Genomic DNA, 25,292 nt, shown 5'->3' with positions numbered 1-25,292 from the left:
CTGCCAGCTAGCCTACTCCAGCAGTACTGTATCATTTCAATCATTTTAGTCAATAAGATTCTTGCTACGTAAGCTTAACTTTCTGAACATTCGAGACGTGTAGTCCACTTGTCATTCCAATCTCCTTTGCATTAGCGTAGCCTCTTCTGTAGCCTGTCAACTATGTGTCTATCTATCCCTGTTCTCTCCTCTCTGCACAGACCATACAAACGCTCCACACCGCGTGGCCGCGGCCACCCTAATCTGGTGGTCCCAGCGTGCACGACCCACGTGGAGTTCCAGGTCTCCGGTAGCCTCTGGAACTGCCGATCTGCGGCCAACAAGGCAGAGTTCATCTCAGCCTATGCCTCCCTCCAGTCCCTCGACTTCTTGGCACTAACGGAAACATGGATCACCACAGATAACACTGCTACTCCTACTGCTCTCTCTTTGTCCGCCCACGTGTTCTCGCACACCCCGAGAGCTTCTGGTCAGCGGGGTGGTGGCACCGGGATCCTCATCTCTCCCAAGTGGTCATTCTCTCTTTCTCCCCTTACCCATCTGTCTATCGCCTCCTTTGAATTCCATGCTGTCACAGTTACCAGCCCTTTCAAGCTTAACATCCTTATCATTTATCGCCCTCCAGGTTCCCTCGGAGAGTTCATCAATGAGCTTGATGCCTTGATAAGCTCCTTTCCTGAGGACGGCTCACCTCTCACAGTCCTGGGCGACTTTAACCTCCCCACGTCTACCTTTGACTCATTCCTCTCTGCCTCCTTCTTTCCACTCCTCTCCTCTTTTGACCTCACCCTCTCACCTTCCCCCTACTCACAAGGCAGGCAATACGCTCGACCTCATCTTTACTAGATGCTGTTCTTCCACTAACCTCATTGCAACTCCCCTCCAAGTCTCCGACCACTACCTTGTATCCTTTTCCCTCTCGCTCTCATCCAACACTTCCCACACTGCCCCTACTCGGATGGTATCGCGCGGTCCCAACCTTCGCTTTCTCTCCCCCGCTACTCTCTCCTCTTCCATCCTATCATCTCTTCCCTCTGCTCAAACCTTCTCCAACCTATCTCCTGATTCTGCCTCCTCAACCCTCCTCTCTTCCCTTTCTGCATCCTTTGACTCTCTATGTCCCCTATCCTCCAGGCCGGCTCGGTCCTCCCCTCCCGCTCCGTGGCTCGACGACTCATTGCGAGCTCACAGAACAGGGCTCCGGGCAGCCGAGCGGAAATGGAGGAAAACTCGCCTCCCTGCGGACCTGGCATCCTTTCACTCCCTCCTCTCTACATTTTCCTCCTCTGTCTCTGCTGCTAAAGCCACTTTCTACCACTCTAAATTCCAAGCATCTGCCTCTAACCCTATGAAGCTCTTTGCCACCTTCTCCTCCCTCCTGAATCCTCCTCCCCCTCCTCCCTCTCTGCAGATGACTTCGTCAACCATTTTGAAAAGAAGGTCGACGACATCCGATCCTCGTTTGCTAAGTCAAACGACACCGCTGGTTCTGCTCACACTGCCCTACCCTGTGCTCTGACCTCTTTCTCCCCTCTCTCTCCAGATGAAATCTCGCTTCTTGTGACGGCCGGCCGCCCAACAACCTGCCCGCTTGACCCTATCCCCTCCTCTCTTCTCCAGACCATTTCCGGAGACCTTCTCCCTTACCTCACCTCGCTCATCAACTCATCCCTGACCGCTGGCTACGTCCCTTCCGTCTTCAAGAGAGCGAGAGTTGCACCCCTTCTGAAAAAACCTACACTCGATCCCTCCGATGTCAACAACTACAGACCAGTATCCCTTCTTTCTTTTCTCTCCAAAACTCTTGAACGTGCCGTCCTTGGCCAGCTCTCCCGCTATCTCTCTCAGAATGACCTTCTTGATCCAAATCAGTCAGGTTTCAAGACTAGTCATTCAACTGAGACTGCTCTTCTCTGTATCACGGAGGCGCTCCGCACTGCTAAAGCTAACTCTCTCTCCCTCTGCTCTCATCCTTCTAGACCTATCGGCTGCCTTCGATACTGTGAACCATCAGATCCTCCTCTCCACCCTCTCCGAGTTGGGCATCTCCGGCGCGGCCCACGCTTGGATTGCGTCCTACCTGACAGGTCGCTCCTACCAGGTGGCGTGGCGAGAATCTGTCTCCTCACCACGCGCTCTCACCACTGGTGTCCCCCAGGGCTCTGTTCTAGGCCCTATCCTATTCTCGCTATACACCAAGTCACTTGGCTCTGTCATAACCTCACATGGTCTCTCCTATCATTGCTATGCAGACGACACACAATTAATCTTCTCCTTTCCCCCTTCTGATGACCAGGTGGCGAATCGCATCTCTGCATGTCTGGCAGACATATCAGTGTGGATGACGGATCACCACCTCAAGCTGAACCTCGGCAAGACGGAGCTGCTCTTCCTCCCGGGGAAGGACTGCCCTCTCGCCATCACGGTTGACAACTCCATTGTGTACTCCTCCCAGAGCGCTAAGAACCTTGGCGTGATCCTGGACAACACCCTGTCGTTCTCAACTAACATCAAGGCGGTGGCCCGTTCCTGTAGGTTCATGCTCTACAACATCCGCAGAGTACGACCCTGCCTCACACAGGAAGCGGCGCAGGTCCTAATCCAGGCACTTGTCATCTCCCGTCTGGATTACTGCAACTCGCTGTTGGCTGGGCTCCCTGCCTGTGCCATTAAACCCCTACAACTCATCCAGAACGCCGCAGCCCGTCTGGTGTTCAACCTTCCCAAGTTCTCTCACGTCACCCCGCTCCTCCGCTCTCTCCACTGGCTTCCAGTTGAAGCTCGCATCCGCTACAAGACCATGGTGCTTGCCTACGGAGCTGTGAGGGGAACGGCACCGCAGTACCTCCAGGCTCTGATCAGGCCCTACACCCAAACAAGGGCACTGCGTTCATCCACCTCTGGCCTGCTCGCCTCCCTACCAGCGAGGAAGTACAGTTCCCGCTCAGCCCAGTCAAAACTGTTCGCTGCTCTGGCCCCCAATGGTGGAACAAACTCCCTCACGACGCCAGGACAGCGGAGTCAATCACCACCTTCCGGAGACACCTGAAACCCCACCTCTTTAAGGAATACCTAGGATAGGATAAAGTAATCCTTCTCACCCCCCCCTTAAATGATTTAGATGCACTATTGTAAAGTGGCTGTTCCACTGGATGTCATAAGGTGAATTCACCAATTTGTAAGTCGCTCTGGATAAGAGCGTCTGCCAAATGACTTAAATGTAAATGTAATGTATCTTGATACGGTCATTAGCGTGGTTCTTCAATAATTATGCATCATACTTGTGTCCAGTTATTTACGGTTGATATTTTCACACATCATCATCTGAACCAGGAAGGAATTTTCCGAATTACAGTCAAGTGATGAACAGCTGCGAGGACACCCCGAGTGCTGGAAATAAAGGTGTTAGTGAGGAATGTCCAGAATATGTTGGTGTCTCATTCGTTACGCTGTTGAAGACAGTTGTGCCTGGATCCACGTTGGATCTAATATCCCTAGCCAATTTGATGTTGATCATCATATGTTGTTCTCCACTTGGGGCGGCAGGGTAGCCTAGTGGTTAGAGCGTTGGACTAGTAACCGGAAAGTTGCAAGTTCAAACCCCTGAGCTGATAAGGTACAAATCTGTCATTCTGCCCCTGAACAGGCAGTTAACCCACTGTTCCTAGGCCGTCATTGAAAATAAGTATTTGTTCTTGACTGACTTGCCTAGTTAAATAAATAAAATTTACAGCAGGGTCTCATTGGATTTAACAGGGAAAATGTTCATGTTTTCATGCCTCGGATTGGACACCAAGTCTACTGTACACAATTGGGTAGGATAAACTATTGCACAACACCCAACGCTATTCCTAGGACACCAAATTACAGTACTTAGCCTAGTGTGCTTATTCACAATAAGACAAATACATTTTGGTTTCCATGGAACACCTGCAATGTGGCTCGAAGTAGCCTACTTGAATTTGGAGCTCAGAAATTCAAGTACTGGAATAGGCCTACCTTGAAAATCAGACATTTCCTCAATTTGGTGCTTGAAAAGTCCTTGTAATAATTGTTGGCAATTTATAAGTTCTCCTGCTTCCTTATAATTATCTGGGATAAGATTTGTTATATGTTTTTGTGAGAGATGGCCACTTATGTGTGTTTCCTACCATTTCAATTGAAGGGTGTTGCAATACTCTGTTGCGGTAAAACCACGTGTGGTTATTATGAGGAAGACAACATCGAATGTTGGCTACAACTTGGCTTCCCATACAAATCCTAACATTAAAAAAGGTACCTGTTTTTTTGGTCACTTTCTCATTCTAAAAACATTGACGGTGAGATTCAAATGGTGAGATTAATGTCACCGCTACTCATGGCTTTATTATGTGTGCCTGCATCGGCCACATAAGCGTCAGAAAAATGGCCATGCATGCATCCAATCTATTTAGGCAATGTCCATATTATTCTCACATATTTTAGAATGGAAAGCTAATTTGATTATCAATGCATTGGCAAGGCCTTAAAAAAAACATTTTTAAAGTGGTAATGGACAACTTTTTTGGACTTTCTGCATGCATTTTTTGGGGAGGGTTCTATATTAGGCCCTATACGTACAATTATATAAATTGTACAATTTTAGAACATTGAGGTCCTTGACAACTACAATAAAGTGCTTGAAAAAGTCCCTGAAATTCATTGAATTTGACATGCCAATGTCTGTATGAACCCTGCTTAAAGGACGTATAGTTCTATGCAGTTTAAATATAGGTGAAGTTATTTGCATATATTCACTTTTATTCCTCTAAGTACACAAGTGGAACTGCATGAAAATCCTTTTTTAATTTTGTTTCAAACTCTTTTGAAATGTTTATCCCGATGTCACACATTGGCCCCATTATTTACCGAAGACCCATATGTGTGTTCACGTGCATGTGTGTATTGGTGTGTCTTTCAGAAGGAGTATTGACAGCCACTCTGGGTGGAGGGTGGAGAGTAGAATAGAGGCACATGTGTCTGAGGCGAGTGAGCAACAGAAGGCCATCTAAAGGCCTAATGTTGACACTGGGGATTAGTGGGCAAAGACACAGACAGGGAGAAATATCACGCTACACAGGGCATATGTGGGAACCTGGCACCACAGACACACAAACATACTTGCACGTGTACAAAAACACACATAGAGCAACTATCGCACACACACACACACACACACACACACACATTGTTTTTGGGAAAAAATAAATCCTCTGAATCTTGAATCGATTAGATTAGTGCGCGTGTGTGTGCGTGATTGAGAGAGGAATAGCCGAAAAAACAAGGGGTGTGGATGAAGCCCCCCCCCCCCAGCTCAATGCTCAGGCCAGGCAGGAAGTGACCCATAAACATATCTTTCCAGCTCTTTCATAGGGGGCCAGTGTTGCCCCCCTACTACCCACCTCCTGGCCCTCCCTTACCACCCCCCAGGCCCCAGTGAGCATTAAGCGGGCCAGCGGCCCAGCCGAGAGCGCTCATTACAGGCCCACCGAGCCCACAGAGCTCCCGCTCAACAAAGGCCTGAGAGGCTTTAGCCAGGGGATGATCTGCTTTCTACTGACTAGAGAGAGTCCTGGAGTCCATCGAGTGACAAAGAGAGGCGCAGGGGGGAGGATGGGGGAGGGAGAGTGAGCGGGTGGCTTTAAGGATCTCTGGGGAGGCAGGAGGGAGAGCGAGAGAGAGAGAGCGAAAGACTGGCGGCCGCTCAGAGAGGAGAGGAGGAAAGGAGGAGAGAGCAGGGGCTTATGTGACGGTGGGCAGGCGACAACGTCAGGACATTAACATTCACAAACCTCCAACATCTGCTCTACCATACTCACTGGAACAAAGACAGAGAGCGAGCGATGGAGGGAGAGAGAAAAGGGGAGGGAGAGAGGGAGAGAGAGAAAAGGAGGGAGGGAGGGAGAAAGAGAGAGAGATGGGAGGAAACAGAGTGAGAGAAACAAGTTGAGAGAAAGACAATGAGAGAGATGGCATATACAGAACAATGAGAGGGTGAGAACGGGAGATGGTTCATTTTTGGACTCTGTCATCATCCTGCATGTGCTTCCCTATCAATTAGTGTATCCACTCACGGCTAAAAGGGTGAATGGAGTAGAGACAACAGATGCTCCTAATGTAGTGACAAATTCATAAACACACACACTGACAAATGCACGCACGCAAGTACAAACACACACACGTGAATGGCTCACATGCACGCACAGTGTAAACAGTGAGCTAATGGAATGGGTGAGGACAGGCCATGCTCATTACACTGACATTATAATTACAAGGCCTAGCTTCTGGTGATCAGTCAGGGCCTGCAGTGCAGATGGACCCTAGAATAGTGTGTGTGTGTGTGTGTGTGTGTGTGTGTGTGTGTGTGTGTGTGTGTGTGTGTGTGTGTGTGTGTGTGTGTGTGTGTGTGTGTGTGTGTGTGTGTGTGTGTGTGGGTGTGTGTGTGTTTGTTTGTGCATGTGTACTTTACCCCAAATTCACCAGACCACACCTAAATAGTAGGATCCATCCTTACCTCAGCCCCCATAATATATCTGTGTCCCACCTGGTACCCCATTCTACAAAATGTGGAAAAAGTGAAGGGGTATGAATACTTTCCAAATGCATAAGGAATTATGCATTCGGAAAGTATGCAGACCCCTTCACTTTTTCCACATTTTGTTACATTACAGCCTTATTTTAAAATGGATTAAATTAATGTCAATCTATACACAATATCCCATAATGACAAAAATAAAAAACTGAAATATCACATTTATATAATTCAGACCCTTTACTCAGTAGTTTTTTTGAATCACCTTTGGTAGCGAATACAGCCTCGAGTCTTCTTGGGTATGACACTACAAGCTTGGCACACCTGTATTTGGGGAGTTTCTCCCATTCATCTCTGCAGATCCTCTCAAGCTCTGTCAGGTTGGATGGGAAGCGTCGCTGCACAGCTATTTTCAGGTCCCTCCAGAGATGTTCGATCAGGTTCAAGTCTGGGCTCTGGCTGGGCGACTCAAGAACATTCAGAGACTTGTCCCGAAGCCACTCCTGCGTTGTCTTGGCTGTGTGCTTCGGGTCGTTGTCCTGTTGGAAGGTCAAACTTCACCCCAGTCTGAGGTCCTGGGCGCTCTGGAGCAGATTTTCATTAATGATCTATCTGTACTTTGCTCCATTCATCTTTGCCTCGATCCTGACTAGTCTCCCAGTCCCTGCTGCCTAAAAACATCCCCAAAGCATGATGCTGCCTCCACCATGCTTCACCGTAAGGATGGTGTCAGGTTTCCTCCAGACGTAATGCTTGTCATTCAGGCCAAAGAGTTCAATCTTGGTTTCATCAGACCAGCGAATCTTGTTTCTCATGGTCAGAGACTTTAGGTGCCTTTTGGCAAAATACAAGCAGGCTGTCATGTGCCTTTTACTGAGGAGTGGATTCCATCTGGCCACTCTACCATAAAGGCCTGATGGGTGGAGTGCTGCAGAGATGGTTGTCCTTCTGGACGACCCTCCCACTGTCTGCCGAATTCTTTCTCTCTGCTCTTGTTTTCCGTAATAGGATGTCGGTGGGTGGAGCTGTGAGGGTCGTCAGCTAAATAGGACACACCTGGGCTCGGGTGTGTCCCGAGGATAAATCCACCTTCCCCCATACATCGATGAGGCTCTCTCCACACAGACACACCGTTCGGTTTTTGTTGTGGCATTTTGAGGCTTCTTTGTGTTAGTTTATTTTGGCACCTCTCAACACCCCTCATTATCACCATCTATGCATGCATCCACTCACTTACACTACTGGCTACACACACCATTGTCATTTGTATACAGGTTACTTTATTTAATAAATATATTTTTGTTATTTCTTTACCTCTGCGTTGTCTCCCTCTTTGTTATAGCCTATGAGCCGGTTCGTAACACAATTCCACTGAGGAACTTTGGACCTCTGTCAGAGTGACCATCTGGTTCTTGGTCACCTCCCTGACCAAGGCCATTCTCCCCCGATTGCTCAGTTTGGCCGAGTGGCCAGCTCTAGGAAGAGTCTTGGGGGTTCCAAACTTCTTCCATTTAAGAATGATGATGGAGGTCACTGTGTTTTGGGGGACTTTCAATGCTGCAGAAATGTTTTGGTACCCTTCCCCAGATCTGTGCCTCAACACAATCCTGTCTCGGAGCTCAACGGACAATTCCTTCGACCTCATGGCTTGGTGACATGCACTGTCAACTGTGGGACCTTATATAGACCGGTGTGTTCCAATCAATTGAATTTACCACAGGTGGACTCCAATCAAGTTGTAGAAACATCTCAAGGATGACCAATGAAAACAGGATGCACCTGAGCTCAATTTCGAGTCTCTTGGCAAAGGGTCTGAATACTTATGTAAATAAGGTATTTAAATAATTATAGGTAGGTATTAAAAATAATTAATACATTTATATATTTAATACTTTGTCATTATGGGGTATTGTGTGTAGATTTTATTTAATCCATTTTAGAATAAGGCTGTAACATAACTAAATGTGGAAAAATTCAAGGGGTCTGAATACTTTCCGAATGCACTGTAAATAAGGAATAGAGTGATATTGGAATGTAATCCCAACTCATTGCAATTCCTCCATGGCATGAACAAGAGTCTAATAGATGTTTAATTTAAATCCTTTGAAGGGCGGGTGTTCAATCACAGCTAATACACCACTGGACATCATCAATACTGGGACCCAGCTGGGCCTGGAGATGGGATGACAAGCAGGATAGGACCTGAATGGCTAGACCAACTCCACATCTCAAAGACATGTGTATGCGCCTGTACCAGAAATGCATGAAACGCACGCCCCCCCAAACACACACAGACTTGTCCAGCTGTGTGACATCCCTCTCTGACCTGAGAGAAAGTGGAACGTCCATTGGATCTTCAGTGCAGGTGTCAGAACTGGCCCTACCTCAAGAGACACTGTCTGTCCCAAATGGTACCAGATTCCCTATATAGTGCACTACTAAAGAAATAGGGTGCCTATAGGCCCGGGTCAAAAGTCGTGCACTACACTATGTAGGAGAACAGGTTGCCGTTTGAGACGCAACCACTGCCTTGGTGAGAAGGCCTGGGAAGGAATGGAGGGAAACACAGCCTAAAGCCAAGCATGGCCCAGCTCACAAGATAACCACCAGTTAGACGGACAAGAGAGAGAAAGGGGGGGGAACGAGAAAAAAATAGTAAATTAAAGAGAAGAGAGAGAGAGCCAAGATCCTGCCCAAATCTGCCGAGGCGTCAGAGGAATGACGGCAACATTAGAATGTCGACTAAAAGAGTGAGGCGGCCGGCTTCCTTTCTATTGGGTCATACAAGGTTTTATGGATGTGGTTCTGTGGAGAGAAGAGGAAAGCCAGAGACACGGTGGGTGCATTAAACACGCTGTGTGTGCGCGCATCTGGCCGTCTGTTATCTGCTCTGCTGCCCAGAGGTGAACTGCACTTAAACCCGGGGTTCTTTTATGACGGCCCGCTGGCATTAGGAGTACATTAGTATCGCCTGGGGGGGGGGGGGGTAGGCTGTAGGTCGTGAGTCTGTAATAATGTGCACACAAGCTCACACACGGACGCACACACACGGACTATATCCTCTCTCCCAGACAGAGACAGGCATCACTATTAGCACACAGTCATGCAGGCGAGGCCAGGGAGACGATAGGAGCCTGCTATCCACTGATACTCAGGAGTAACGTTCACGTCCAGTGACACTCACTGTCAGCCTATGATCTACACACACACTCACCAGACAATGTTATGGGGCTGGGAAGATGATGATGACAAAGTAAATACTGTGGATTCTACAGGTAGAGTAAGTACATTTCACAGAATAGTATAAAGAAGACAGAGTTTTCCCTTAAACTCCTGGCCCTCCATTAAAAAGACACTTGCAGACACTTTTCCAGGCAAAGATTGAGCCTGGTCCTAGACTCATGGAGGTGATCTATTGAGTATGCGTTTAACAGGGGGACAATTCTTCATCTGTGTCTGGGACAAAGCACCGAAGTTATTTGCTAACTAATTCAGTGGTAGTTGCTTTACTAGCCTACCACCACCAGCGTAGTGTTTCAAAATTCCCAGAAATACCAGTTGGAAGATTCCTGGATTTAGAACGCAATAACCAGGAGATCCGGGAATTATCCAAATAGGATTTCTGAAAAACATGGGTAAAAGTAGTGCACTAAGTAGTGTTGCCGTGTCAGTGTCCATATTAACCACAGGCCTCTGATCAGCAGCAGTGACAGTACCATATAAACACAAATTACTCAACTCCAGACACTCAACATAGCAGCACCATTCATATCCAACGGAAATTAGGAAAACATGGGGAGACTGGGGAGGCTGGCCAGCATTCATCCTCTCGCTCTCTCTTTCACTCATTTCCTTGACTTCTCTCTCTCTTCCCCTCGTTTCTTTCCTCTCTTCCCTTCGTTTCCTTCCTCTCTCTTCCCTCTTTTCCTCTCGTTTCCTTCTCTCTCTTTCCCTCGTTTCCTTCCTCTCTCTTTCCCTCGTTTCTTTCCTCTCTCTTTCCCTCATTTCCTTCCTCTCTCTTTCCCTCGTTTCCTTCCCCTCTCTTTCCCTCGTTTCCTTCCTCTCTCTTTCCCTCGTTTCCTTCCTCTCTCTTTCCCTCGTTTCCTTCCTCTCTTTCCCTCGTTTCCTTGCACTCTGTCTCTCAATCTTTCTTCCTGCCTCCTCTATTCCTCCTCCCTTTCTCACCTCTACTCCTCTCTCTACCTCCCCCTATTTAGTGTGATGTCACAAGTTCCACAAGGTTGTGTGTGTGTGTGTGTGTGTGTGTGTGTGTGTGTGTGTGTGTGTGTGTGTGTGTGTGTGTGTGTGTGTGTATGTATGTATGTATGTATGTGTCTGTCTGTATGGGACTTGGATGTTTAGGATGTCTTTCACAGGCCTGTGCAGCAGACAGGGGTGGGTGGTTCTGAAATGATGCATGGCTGTCGGGGCCTTTCATATGTTTTCTGTGACGCAGACACACACACACACACAAACCTAATTGCACTCACACACTCTCTCCCTCTCCCTCAAATAAAAAAACATGGGGCCTGACAGCCGGGCCTGGCTGTAAACACGTCGCAGTGGTTTCCCTCTGCGCAATTTCAGCCCGTCACATCTGGTTCACAATATGACTCCTCAAAACACAAGAGTGTAATGTACACACAGCTCAGATGATGAAATATGACTTATGCGTGTTTGAAAGGCGCTCGCCTACAGGAAGAACATGGGCCGGAAGTAGTGGAGACTGGGGAGGCTAGAGTGAGTGAGTGAGTGAGTGAGTGAGTGAGTGAGTGAGTGAGTGAGTGAGTGAGTGAGTGAGTGACGCATTGGAAAGAATTTACAAAAAAAACAGAGCAAACTAGAACGCTATTTGGCCCTAAACAAAAGGGGGGGCCGTATGAAAAAGTGTGAATGTATGTACTCACTACTGTAAGTCGCTTGAGTTAATAGCGTCTGCTAAATTACCAAAAAGGGCAAAAGTATTGCTGTGTAAATTTGAAGAGGTAATTATATGGGCAGAAGTGTGTTTCCTCGATACAGGATAGGGTGCCTGTGTAAGGACTGTACTTGGATCAGCCACTGACCTGCAGCCTGGAGCACCAGCTGGAGTCGAGCCCTGGCCTGTTCTGCAGGTGTCTACAAGAGAGAAGAGAAAAAAACCTTTAGAATCACACTGGATAGCTTTAACACTGCTCTAATTTATTTTGTGTTTATTCATTACTATAATTTTCCAATATATTTTTCAATTAATATGGGGAAAAAATATTTAGTGTTTTTTTTTCCCGGTGTCTGAAACATATTCTCTGGTGTGAACATTTAACACTTAACTAGCCTTAAGTATAAATAGCTTTTTTTCAGTTATGTGGTTATTACTTATTTGGAGTACAATGATTACACCCCTATGGCCCTTGGAACTTGACGGAGGAGCGTTTACTGTGGGTTTCAGACGAGAGTCAACAGAACAGCACACTGGGGGCAGAGCATCTGCAGCACCACCAAATAAAAAGCACTTTTCTCTCTCTCTGAAAAGCGACGCACTCAAGGGGTATGAAAGGAAAGATGAAAGAAAAGCGCCAGTAACAAGTCTTTCGAGAGAAGAAAAACAGAGCACATTTAAGTGGGAGATATAAAAGAGTCATGATAGTTCTGTCCTGTAGTGGGTGTGAATTTTAACATGTGAGTATACATGTGGGAGCATGTGTGTGCTTGCGTATGCATAGGTGTGTGTGTGTGTGTGTGTGTGTGTGTGTGTATATGCATAGGTGTGTGCTTGCGTGTGTGCTTGCGTGTGTGTGTGTGTGTGTGTGCTTACTGCTTTGACAGCTGTATCGGGATGCGGGCTGAGCAGCGTTTTGACATGCCTCAAAGGGCCGGGTGTAATTCCAATATCTCTGCTATTAGATTTGAGGAGCCTTAATTGTCAAGGAAGAATGATAGTCATCGGGGTGAAAGCGTTATAAAGCCCGGCCCTCTGCTTCAGATTGCTCTCTGGGAAGCAAGGTGCGGTCTTGTTATACTGCAAGCCACGCACGCGCACACAAACAGACACACACACACACACACAGGATGTGTAGGATTAGAGGAGAAATTAAATGCTAATGGGATGAAATTCGAATGTGGTGCCTGGGAGTATCATTTACTGGGCGAGAGAGGTGCGGGCCCCACCGCTGACAGCCCGCCATGCATTCTCCTCATCTCGCATAAATTTGATTTATCAAACTGTAAACTTGTCACTTTGTAAAAAACGTCACTTTTCGTGGCAGCCGGGAAAATATAATGACCCCCTTTAATGTAAAAGTGTCACTCGGCTATGTCTTAGAATACAAACACGTCACCCCCCCCCCCCCCCCATCTCTTGATATAAAGAAACTCGATATTCCCCACCTTTTTAAAAACATGGGTTAGTCTCCGAGTGGGTCTTTGAGAGTGGCGGGGTGCAGAGTTTTGTTCCCGTTGGTGGAGGTGACAGTGTGGATCAAACTCAGTAGGACTGGGACTGTCAGACAGCTGTAATTATCAATCAGACTGGGAGAGATGACTGAGTGGCAGGAGAACACCCAGGACCCAAACATACACACAAGGGCACCCGCGCCCGCCCCTACACCCACCCACACGGACTGTGACGATACCAGTATTGCAATATTGCTTCCATGGCAAAAATTTCAACACGAAGCAGACCAAACTCTTTGGTACATTAAACACCTGCTGTATATAAAATAGTGCGTGCTATAGCTTGGAAAACAAATAAATGTGACTCTGGATGACAACATAATGTTTGTTTCCAACATTAGGGCTGTTTTCCTAAAGAACTTAAGTCCACTTCGTGTTTTGTTTCCTTGCCACAACACTAACAAGTATCCACAACACTAACAAGCACAACCCCCCCCCCCCCCACCATCCAGTACAACAGTGATTACAATAACACGTCGTCGTGATGCATAACAACCAGTCGGCAGAAACATCACAGAGCTTAAGTTGTCCTGGATAATAATGGTGCATTTCAATCATCTTAGTTACAGTCATTCAAAAAAAAAACATTTGCATTTGTTTACACTGCCCCCCAGGCTTCTGCCATATATAACACCATGTGTATTTACCCACGGGGAAGAAAAGAAGAGGGAAATGACATGAAGAATAGCCGGCCCCTGTTTGGTTCGTAACGTGACAAATGCAGAGCTTAATATAACGGTTAAATAAACATGTCAAATGATGAAAATGGATCCTGTGCCAAGACAGCGCGTGGTTTGGCACAGCGCGGCAGTTATTCCAGTTGAGTTCCAATCAAAGTTACTCAATGGCCAGGAGAACAGAGATACTGACAGAGGTAGAGAGAGAGTGAGAAAGAGAGACAGTGGGGGAGACAGAGGCTGAAAGAGGAAGGGAGAGAGAGATTACATTGATTTAACAACAGGACAAAATACAAACCCTCCAACCAAAAAACGCCTGTTGTGTTGATGGTATCCTCAATGAAATGATAAAATATACAGGCCACAATTTCCAATTGGCTATACTTAAACCATTTAACAACATCCTTAGCTCTGGCATCTTCCCCAATATTTGAACCAAGGACTGATCACCCCAATCCACAAAAATGGAGACAAATTTGACCCCAATAACTACCGTGGAATATGCGTCAACAGCAACCTTGGGGAAATCCTTTGCATCATCATTATCACAGAAGACTCATACATTTCCTCAGTGAAAACAATGTACTGAGCAAATGTCAAATTGGCTTTTTACCAAACTACCGTATGACAGACCACATATTCACCCTGGACACCCTAATTGACAAACAAACAAACCAAAACAAAGGCAAAGTCTTCTCATGCTTTGTTGATTTTATGTTGATTTTGACTCAATTTGGCATGAGGATCTGCTACACAAATTGATGGAAAGTGGTGTTGGGGGAAAACATACGACATTATAAAATCCATGTACACAAACAATAAGTGTGTGGTTAAAATTGGCAAGAAAACACACATTCATTCTACAGGAGCATGGGGTGAGACATGGATTCAGCTTAAGCCCAACCCTCTTCAACATATATATCAACGAATTGGCGATAGCACTAGAACAGTCTGCATCACACAGCCTTACCATACCATCTGAAGTCAAATGTCTACTGTTTCTGATGATCTGGTGCTTCTGTCCAACCAAGGAGGGCCTACAGCAGCACCTAGATCTTCTGCACAGATTCTGTCAGACCTGAGCCCTGACAGTAAATCTCAGTAAGACAAAAGAATCGTGTTCCAAAAAAGGTCCAGTTGCCAGGACCACAAATACAGATTTAATCTAGACACCGTTGCCCTAGAGCACACAAAAAATTATACTTACCTCGACCTAAACATCAGCGCCACAGGTAACTTCCACAAAGTTGTGAACGAGCTGAGAGACAAGGCAAGAAGGGACTTCTCTGCCATCAAAAGGAACATAAAATTTGACTTACCAATCAGGATCTGGCTCAAAATACTTGAATCAGTTATAGAACCCATTGCCCCCTTTATGGTTGTAAAGTCTGGGGTCCGCTCACCAACCAAGAATTAACAAAATGGGATAAACACCAAATTGAGAATCCGTATGCAGAATTCTACAAAAAATACCCTCTGTGTACAACGTAAAACACCAAATAATGCACCCAGAGCAGAATTAGGCCAATACCCACTAATTATCAAAATCCAAAAAAGAGCCATTAAATTATACAACCACCTAAAAGGAAGCAATTCCCAAACCTTCTCATCACCTACAAAGAGATGAACCTGTTCACAAACAGACCCCACATGGCCACAGGACAGCAACACAATTAGACCCAACCAAATCATGAGAAAATAAAAAGATTAAAATTACTTGACACATTGGAAAGAATTAACAAAAAAAAACTGAGCAACCTAGAATGCTATTTGGCCCTAAACACAGAGTACACATTGGCAGAATACTGGACCACTGTGACTGACCCAAAATTAAGGAAAGTTTTGACAATGTACAGACTCAGTGAGCATAGCCTTGCTATTGAGAAAGGCCGCCAAAGGCAGACCAGTTTCTCAAGAGAAGACAGGCTATGTGCACACTGCCCACAAAATGAGGTGGAAACTGAGCTGCACTTCCTAACCTCCTGCCAAATCTATGACCATATTAGAGAGACATATTTCCCTCAGCTAACACAGATCCACAAAAAAATTGAAAACAAATCCAATTTCGATAAACTCCCAAATACCACAGTGTGCAATCATAGCAGCTAGATTTGTGACCTGTTTCGATAAACTCCCAAAGATAAGGGCAACCAGTAAAGAACAAACACCATTTAAATACAACACAATTGTATGTTAATTTTTTATTTTTTTTGTACTCTTAACTATTTGCACATAATATGACATTTGAAATGTGTTAATTCTTTTTGGAACTTTTGTGAGTGTAATGTTTACTGTTCATTTTTATTGTTGATTTCACTTTTGTTTATTATCTCCTTCACTTGCTTTGGCGATGTTACCATGTTTCCAATGCCAATAAAGCCCTTAAATTGAATTGAGAGAGAGAGAGAAAGAGAGAGAATGAACAAGAAAGAGCGATAGGGAGAGAGCTTTACTGACCAAGACAAAGTAGGCCTAAATGACGCACACGCCCAGACATGCCTTTAAACAACACAAACCGACTAAACATATCAAGCCAACATTCTAATACACAGCAAATGGAATCCAATAGCTTCATACAATATACTGTTTTTTTGTGTTGGACTGTCTAAAACAAAATGACCTTGTAACAAAATGCATTTTATAGTTAATTGAACACTGAGGGATATATATGCAGCGTCAGGTACAAGGCCAGAGCCTCCCAGCTGTGTCTGTATTTGTGATACATCTGTCATCCCTATCTGACATCAATGAGCTCAATCACAAAAAGGCTTGTTTGCGCCACAACCTGTTCAATTGCTCTCTCATTCAACCAATCTACTACAATGCCTTCACCTTTGATCCCTGATCCAACTTTCATTTTGATGCTTGCCCGTGTGTGTGTGTGTGTGTGTGTGTGTGTGTGTGTGTGTGTGTGTGTGTGTGTGTGTGTGTGTGTGTGTGTGTGTGTGTGTGTGTGTGTGTGTGTGTGTGTGTGTGTGTGTGTGTGTGTGTGTGTGTACCATGCTCTCTCTGGCTTAGGTAGAGCACAGACCACAGGCTCTTCTGCGTCCGTACTTCAAACAGACAGACAGCGAACGAGAGAGAATGAGCGTAATTCATTAACAATAAATAAAATAAACCTTTAATTGTCCTCCCCAGAGGCAACACTCGCCTCCCAAACTTCCAAACCTCCAGCTGGGTCCCTGCGATGCCCGCTTCATCTGAAATTGCTTGGCCCTTCAATTAGACTCTGGCCAATCAAACGGCAATAAAAAAAAACAGTAGAAAGAGAGGAAAAAAGAGAGGTAAAGTAGCCCAGTTTGTCTCTCTCCCTCCTTCGTGAAAAATCACACCATGAGAGCCGCAGGGGCGAGTGTGTGTGTGTGTTCATGTGTCTTTGTGCGTGCACGTGGCCCGCCCAACAAGAGAAAAAGTTTCACTTCTCCTCCTCACAACTCTCCGCAGATGAAAAGCAGGAGAACGGGGAGAGAGAGAGCGAGAGCGAAAGAGAAAAGAGGCTTTCATGTCGTTTTAATGGTTGTCTGATTGTTGTTATTGTCGTTTCAAATGGGGGTGACGCCATCTGACAGCCTGATCAGATCCTGGTTTGATTGACAGGCGCCCGGGAGAACAGTCCCGCTGTGACCCGCCTCTCTCCGGTACACACATCCTCTCTGTTACAGAGCACACATCTAACCTGCCTCACTCACTCACACACACACACACACACACGTTTATTTTACTATGCCTTTTGGGGAGAAACAATAGATTCTAATTCAAAACCTTATTTTCCCTGACCCTAACTTTAACCCCAAACCTAAAATAGCCGTTTTCCTTGTGAGGACCGGCAAAATGTCCTCACTTTCCTTGGTTTACTATTCTAGTCAGGACTTCTGGTACTCAGAAGTATAGTAAAACAGGAGCATACACACAAACATGTAGGCGGGAACACAAACACCCCCCACAGATAGACAATCACCAGATAATCACCAAATGAAACACACTTTCAATAGATTAAACCTTGTCATGTGAACACCTGGAGTAGATGTATCGGCGTCATTTAGATTTAGTTCAGGGTTTTGTTCCTTCAGGGCTCGAGGTATAGCTAACCACCACTTTAGATAGCTACTGTGTGTTAAACAAGAAAAAATGTATTTGTTCAACTATAAAAATGTGTGTTCAAGGTTAAATAAAGCCTATAGGGTGAAGAGCAGGGTGTGAGAGCAGGGAGGAGGATGGTGTGTGTGTGTGTCCATGCGTTCGTTCATGTATGCACATCTACGCGCCTGTATGTACTTGCGTGTGTGTTCATCCAGGTGTAGGGGCCTAAATGAGGAGGGGTGGAGGTCCATCCATGCAGGACCTGGTAGACCTGGTAGGGGCCTCTTCTCCCTCTCTCTCTCTACTGCTCCAGTCCTCCAGCCTCCCTCTAGTCTATTATCTCCACACACAGAGGACACTGATCCGCTCGGCAGCCTAAGCCAATTACACACACACTCATCATCAGGTTCACGTGCCATCAGGTTTGCACCTCTCGCTCTAACCCGCTCTCTCCCTCCAGGTCTGTCTGGCATGAGGCCCTCTTCTTGGTCACAGCAGTGGGGATTTCTCTCCATTGTCTCAGCGGATCCTCTGGCTGACCGTGTAAAGACAGTGAAAGGTCCTTTCATCCCTCCCTGCCACCTCCCCTCTCTCTTCTTCTACATCACCCCTTGCTCTATCACTATCCCTCTCTCTTCCACTCTCTACCTCCCCTCTGTTCCCACCTCTCCCTCCAGTATTTATCTCTGTTCTTCTCGCCCATAGACAACCAGTACCAGTGGGTTGAGTGGGAGACTTAAGCCATTATTCCAGCTTCAGTCTCCTAGCAAACCGATCAGACGGCCAAAAAAAACAGGATAAGACTCAACTGGCACCCTATTCCCTATGTAGTGCACTACTTTTGACCATAGGGTGCTATTTGGGACTCAGAACAACATTTACATTTTAATTTTAGTCATTTAGCAGAGCAACTTACAGGAGCAAGTGGGGTTAAGTGCCTTGCTCAAGGACAAATCAACAGATTTGGGATTTGAACCAGCAACTTTTCGGTTAATTTCAGTTACTGGCCCAACGCGCTTAACCACTAGGCTACCTGCCGCCCCATGTGTCTTGGCACGCGTCTCGTATGAACACATTGTTCTTCATTTCACTCACATGAAAAACAAAATCCAAATGTGAATATTATTATAATATAATATTATTCTTCCACTTCTTTTACTGTATGTACAGGTGACTGCCAAAATAATGGAAACACTTGAGTAACTTAGGGATACAAAATATATTGAAAGCATGTGCTTCCAGAGTTAACTAAGGGGGCAGGCCATTATTTTAGCTACCATGGCTATGTCCCCGGTGCATGAGTGGTTAGTGAACGGTTAGATGAGCATGAAAACGATCTCAACCCAATTTAACATACGGGAGACTCCTATGTACTCATGCAGTTACCTGTATATATACTAGAGGTCGACCGATTATGATTTTTCAAAGCCGATACTGATTATTGTGGGACCAACAAAAAAACAGATACCGTCTAATTGTACGATTTTGTTTACATTTATTTGTAATAATGACAATTACAACAATACTGAATGAACACTTATTTTAACTTAATATAATACATCAATAAAATTAAATTTAGCCTCAAATAAATAATGAAACATGTTCAATTTGGTTTAAATTACGCAAAAACAAAGTTTTGGAGAAGAAAGTAAAAGTGCAATATGTGCCATGTAAAAAAGCTAATGTTTAAGTTCCTTGCTCAGAACATGAGAACATGTGAAAGCTGGTGGTTCCTTTTAAAATTAGTCTTCAATATTCCCAGGTAAGAGGTTTTAGGTTGTAGTTAATATAGTATTTATAGAACTATTTCTCTCTATACTATTTGTATTTCATATACCTTTGACTATTGGATGTTCTTATAGGCACTTTAGTATTGCCATTGTAACAGTATAGCTTCCGCCCCTCTCCTCGCCCCTACCTGGGCTCGAACCAGGAACACATCGACAACAGCCACCCTCGAAGCATCGTTAACCATTGCTCCACAAAATCCTCAGCCCTTGCAGAGCAAGGTGAACAACTACTCCAAGTCTCAGAGCGAGTGACGTTTGAAACGCTATTAGCGTGCACCCAGCTAACTAGCTAGCCATTTCACATCGGTTACAACAGCCTAATTTCGGGAGTTGATAGGCTTGAAGTCATAAACAGTTCAATGCTTGAAGCATTGCAAAGAGCTGCTGGCAAAACGCACGAAAGTGCTGTTTGAATGAATGCTTATGAGCCTGCTGCTGCCTACCATCGCTCAGTCAGACTGCTCTAACAAATATTAAATCATAGACTTAATTATAACATAATAACACACAGAAATACGAGCCTTTGGTCATTAATATGGTCGAATGCGGAAACTATCATTGCGAAAACAAAACGTTTATTATTTCAGTGAAATCGTTCCGTATTTTATCTAATGGGTGGCATCCTTAAGTCTAATATTGCTGTTACATTGTACAACCTTCAATGTTATGTCATAATTACTTAAAATTCTGGCAAATTAGTTCGCAACGAGCCAGGCGGCCCAAACTGCTACATATGACTCTGCGTGCAATGAACGCAAGAGAAGTGACACATTTTTACCTGGTTAATATTGCCTGCTAACCTGGATTTCTTTTAGCAAAATATGCAGGTTTAAAAAAATAAATACTTCTGTGTATTGACTTTAAGAAAGGCATTGATGTTTATGATTAGGTACAGTCGTGCAACGATTGTGCTTTTTACACAAATGCTCTTTTGTTAAATCATCCCCCGGTTGGCAAAGTTTGCTGTCAGATAGAAATGGTCTTCACACAGTTCGCAACGAGCCAGGCAGCCCAAACTGCTGCATATACCCTGACTCTGTTGCAAGAGAATTGACACAATTTACCTAGTTAAAATAAATTCATGTTAGCAGGCAATATTAACTAAATATGCAGGTTTAAAAAGATATACTTGTTTATTGATTTTAAGAAAGTCATTGATGTTTATGTTTAGGTACACGTTGGAGCAATGACAGTCCTTTTTCGCGAATGTGCACCGTGTCGATTATATGCAACGCAGGACACGCTAGATAAACTAGTAATATCATCAACCATGTGTAGTTAACTAGTGATTATGATTGTTTTTATAAGATAAGTGTAATGCTAGCTAGCAACTTACCTTGGCTTCTTACTGCATTCCCGTAACAGGCAGGCTCCTCGTGGAGTGCAATGAGACGCAGGTGGTTAGAGCGTTGGACTAGTTAACTGTAAGGTTGCAAGATTGAATCCCTGAGCTAAGAAGGTAAAAATCTGTCATTCTGCCCCTGAACAAGGCAGTTAACCCACCGTTCCTAGGCCGTCATTGAAAATAAGAATGTGTTCTTAACTGACTTGTCTAGTTAAATAAAGGTGTAATTTTTTAAATAAATTGGCCAAATCGGTGTCCAAAAATACCGATTTCCGATTGTTATGAAAACTTGAAATCGGCCATTCCGATTAATCGGTCGACCTCTAATATATACTGTCCATGGCCTCAGTGTATCATCAACACATAAATGTACACTTAAATCATATATGTAGAAAGAAACTCATCAGCTCTCAGGCCTCTGCTTGTATAACATTATATACTAAACAACAAAGATGGCATTAAGAGTCAAAACAAAGGCGGGAAACGAGTAGACTATTCCTGTCCACTGTCTCTGAAGCTATTAGGGCCTAAGAAAGTTGAGCCAGACAACAAACACAATATAATATTCTTAAAGGGGAAATCCGCAGCTCAAACAACAACAACACTGAACTAAGCTCATGAGGCATTTATAAGTTACATGGAAGCAATGGATATATATAATTCATTTAAAAGTCAAAAAATGGATGTAACAATCACAGATTGACCCTTTAAGCTTTTCAAAGCTTTTAAACCAGTAAGAGGGGTCAGGGTAGGTCATGGAGGGTTAGGCCACAGACACTGTCTGCAGATAATGTTTTCCTGCTCACTGGTATTATCTATCGACCCCGCTGTCCACCAGAAGCACAACAAGTGTCAATTTACGGTGGTGTGGGGAGAGAGAGAGAGAGAGAGAGAGAGAGTAGTCTGAGAGGATAATACAAGTGTTTTTACATTAGGGAATAAGGACCCAGACCACTAAGGGGATAACGGAATACACACAAACGAACACGCACACACAGAGAGACAATCTAGCACACATACACAGAGTGTACGAAACATTAGGAACACCTTCCTAATATTGACATGCACCCCTCCCCGTTTGCCCTCAGAACAGCCTCAATTCGCCAGGGCATGGACTCTACAAGGTGTCGAAAGCGTTTCATAGGGATGCTGGCCCATGTTGACTCCAATGCTACCCACAGTTGTGTCAAGTTGGCTGGACTTCCTTTGGGTGGTGGACCATTCTTGATACACACAAGAAACTGTTGAGTGTGAAAAACTCAGCAGCGTAGCAGTTCTTGACACACTCAAACCGGTGGGCCTAGCACCGTACCCTGTTCAAAGGCCCTTCAATCTTCTGTCTTCACCCTCAATGGTACACACACACAATCCTTGTCTTAATTGCCTCAAGGGTTAAAAATCTTTATTGAGTGGCACAGCAGTCTAAGGCACTGCATCTCAGTGCAAGAGGCGTCAATGCAGTCCCTGGTTCGAATCTAGGCTGCATCACATCCGGTCATGATTGGGAGTCCCATAGGACGGCGCACAATTGGCCCTACATCATCAGGGTTTGACCGGCGTAGGCCGTCATTGTAAATAAGAAGTTGTTCTTAACTGACTTGCTTAGTTAAATAAAGGTTAAATAAATACAAAGTCCCCTTCATCTACACTTCAAGTGGATTTAACAAGTGGCATCAATAAAGGATCATAGCTTTCACCTGGATTTACCTGGTCAGTCTGTCATAGAAAGAGCAGGTGTTCATAATGTTTTGTACACTTAATGTATATATCAGGACAATTTTTCTCTACCTTTGGCCAGTCTGTTTTTGAATGACTTTTGGGACTATTCCATTGCAGCAGCCAGGCAAGCTCAAACAGCTGGGTTACGACAAACTGTCTGGTCCGTCTTCCCTGTTCACTCAGTCATCAAGGTTAGCCTCTCCCTCTCCCACTCCCCCCCTTCTCTCTCTCTTGCACTCCCTTTATTTTAACGGATGGATACCTCAACGCCTGTCCGCCACACCACCTCCTCTATCTCCCTCTGTCAGTCCTTAGATTTTTATTAGACTATATTCAATTTCGGCCGCTCCACTTGGCAGGGGAAAGAATGGAGGAGTGAGAGAGGGCGAAAGAGAGAGGCTCATCTTGATTAGTTGAGTACTGGAGTCAGCAGAAGTCATAACCTGTAACCCCCCCGCCTTCCCTTCGACAGACCCGAGAACCCGAGGAGAGGGAGGAGAAGAGGAGAACAGAGGAGAGAGGGAGGAGAAGAGAAGCAAAGGAGAGATCACTCCTTTATTTCAACCACACTAACACTTCATAATCCAATACCGGACTGCCTGTGACCATAACACACGCACCCACATGCACATACAGTACAAGTCAAAAGTTTGTAAACACCTAATCATTCAAGGGTTTTCTTTATTTTTAAAGAAGCAGGGTTCCAGTTCTAGTAAAGAAGTGGGGTTTTAGCGGGGTGAAGGCGAGAGAGGGCTGAAGGGAGCGGTAACTAAGACGCTAAGACATCTCTCTCTTCTCCTTTTTTAATTTAACTCCCTTTACATCCATCTCCCTTCTCCACAAACAGTACCAGTCAGAAGTTTGGACACACCTACTCATTCAAGTGATTTTCTTTATTTGTACTATTCTCTACAATGTAGAATAATAGCGAAGACATCAAAACTATCAAATAACACATATGGAATCATGTTGTAAGCAAAAAATTTGTTAAACAAATCAAAATATATTTTATATTTGAGATTCTTCAAAGTAGCCACCCTTTGCCTTAATGACAGCTTTGCACACACTTGGCATTCTCTCAACCGGCTTCATTAGGTAGTCACATGGAATGCATTTCAATTAACAGGTATGCTCAATCAGTTGTGTTGTGACAAGGTAGGGGTGGTATACAGAAGATAGCCCCATTTGGTAAAAGAGCAAGTCCATATTATGGCAAGAACAGCTCAAATAAGCAAAGAGAAATGACAGTCCATCATTACTTTAAAACATGAAGGTCAGTCAATCTGGAACATGAGCAATGGACATTAGACTGGTGTAAATCTGTCCTTTAGAATGATGAGTCCAAATTAGATTTTTGGTTCTCTGCATGTGTGGTTACCACCGTGAAGCATGGAGGAGGTGGTGTGATGGTGCTTTGCTGGTGACACTGTCTGTGATTTATTTAGAATTTAAGGCACACTTAACCAGCCTGGCTACCACAGCATGCTGCAGCGATACCCCATCCCTTCTGGATTGCGCTTAGCATACCATCATTTGTTTTTCAACAGGACAATGACCCAAAAACACACCTCCAGGCTGTGTAAGGGCTATTTGACCAATGAGAGTGATGGAGTGCTGCATTAGGTGATCTGGCCTCCACAATCACCCAACCTCAAGCCAATTGAGATGTTTTGGGATAAGTTGGACCGCAGAGTGATGGAAAAGCAGCCAACAAGTGCTCAGCATATGTGGGAACTCCTTCAAGAATGTTGGAAAAGCCTTCCTCATGAAGATGGTTGAGAGAATACCAAGAGTTTGCAAAGCTGTCATCAAGGCAAAGGATGGCTACTTTAAAGAATCTCAAATATGAAATATATTTTGATTTGTTTAACACTTTTTTGGTTACTACATTATTCCATATGTGTTATTTCATAGTTTTGATGTCTTCAATATTATTCTACAATGTAGAAAATAATACAAATAAAGAAAAATCCTTGAATGAGTAGATGTGTCCAAACTTTTGACTGGTACTGTACACACAAACGTGTGCACAATCACTAGAACACACATGCACATAATATACAAATTGCATTTGTCTCCTGTTTTGTTTCTCTCAATTTGCTCAATCATTGTTGTCTGTTGTGCAGCAGCCTATTTGTGAGTCAATTCGAGCTATCAGTTGTATTCATGACGTGTTTCAAATGTAATCTATTTTTTGGGGGGGGGCCTAGTTTTTGTATTTAAATATTGTGAGTATGTTTGACACATAACCACAAATTTGCTTAATCAACTGTTACATTCTAACTGTAGGCTAACAAAGACACCCAATCGCATGCAAAAAGATGAACATAAAATATAGAACATATTCACAATATTTAAATACTTAAAAACTGAGTCCAACTAAAAAAAAAAGAGGATTACATTTGATACACCCATCATGAACACATTTAATAGCTCTGATTGAGTGACAAATAGGCTGCTGCACAACGGACAAGAATGAAGACAATTAAGAGAAACAAAACTAGAGACAAATAAAGGACACCCCAGAGTTGCGTCCCAAATAGCGCCGTATTCCCAAGTGCACTACTTTTGACCAGGGCCCATATGTCTCTAGTCAAAAGTAGTGCACTATATAGGGAACAGGGTACCATTTGGGAAGCAAGCCAGATGGTATCATAGGAACCATCTAAATGATAATAAAATGGCCCAGTCTATATAAG

General features: G+C 44.5%; 1 protein-coding gene across 3 annotated transcripts in view; it reads right to left on the bottom strand.

The window, feature by feature from the left end:
- rsrc1 (arginine/serine-rich coiled-coil 1) overlaps positions 1 to 25,292 on the bottom strand; it is a 189,736-nt gene that overhangs the window by 71,123 nt on the left and 93,321 nt on the right. For all 3 annotated transcript variants that reach the window (XM_064974137.1, XM_064974138.1, XM_064974136.1), the window contains one exon: positions 11,617 to 11,668. In XM_064974137.1, coding sequence (XP_064830209.1) covers positions 11,617 to 11,668 — 52 coding nt within the window. The remainder of the gene's footprint in view (positions 1 to 11,616; positions 11,669 to 25,292) is intronic.

This window comes from Oncorhynchus masou, chromosome 9 (genome assembly GCF_036934945.1).
Source record: "Oncorhynchus masou masou isolate Uvic2021 chromosome 9, UVic_Omas_1.1, whole genome shotgun sequence".
Lineage (NCBI taxonomy): Eukaryota > Metazoa > Chordata > Actinopteri > Salmoniformes > Salmonidae > Oncorhynchus > Oncorhynchus masou.
Note: the sequence above shows the minus strand (reverse complement) of the source record. Positions and strands in the feature narration are given on the sequence as shown.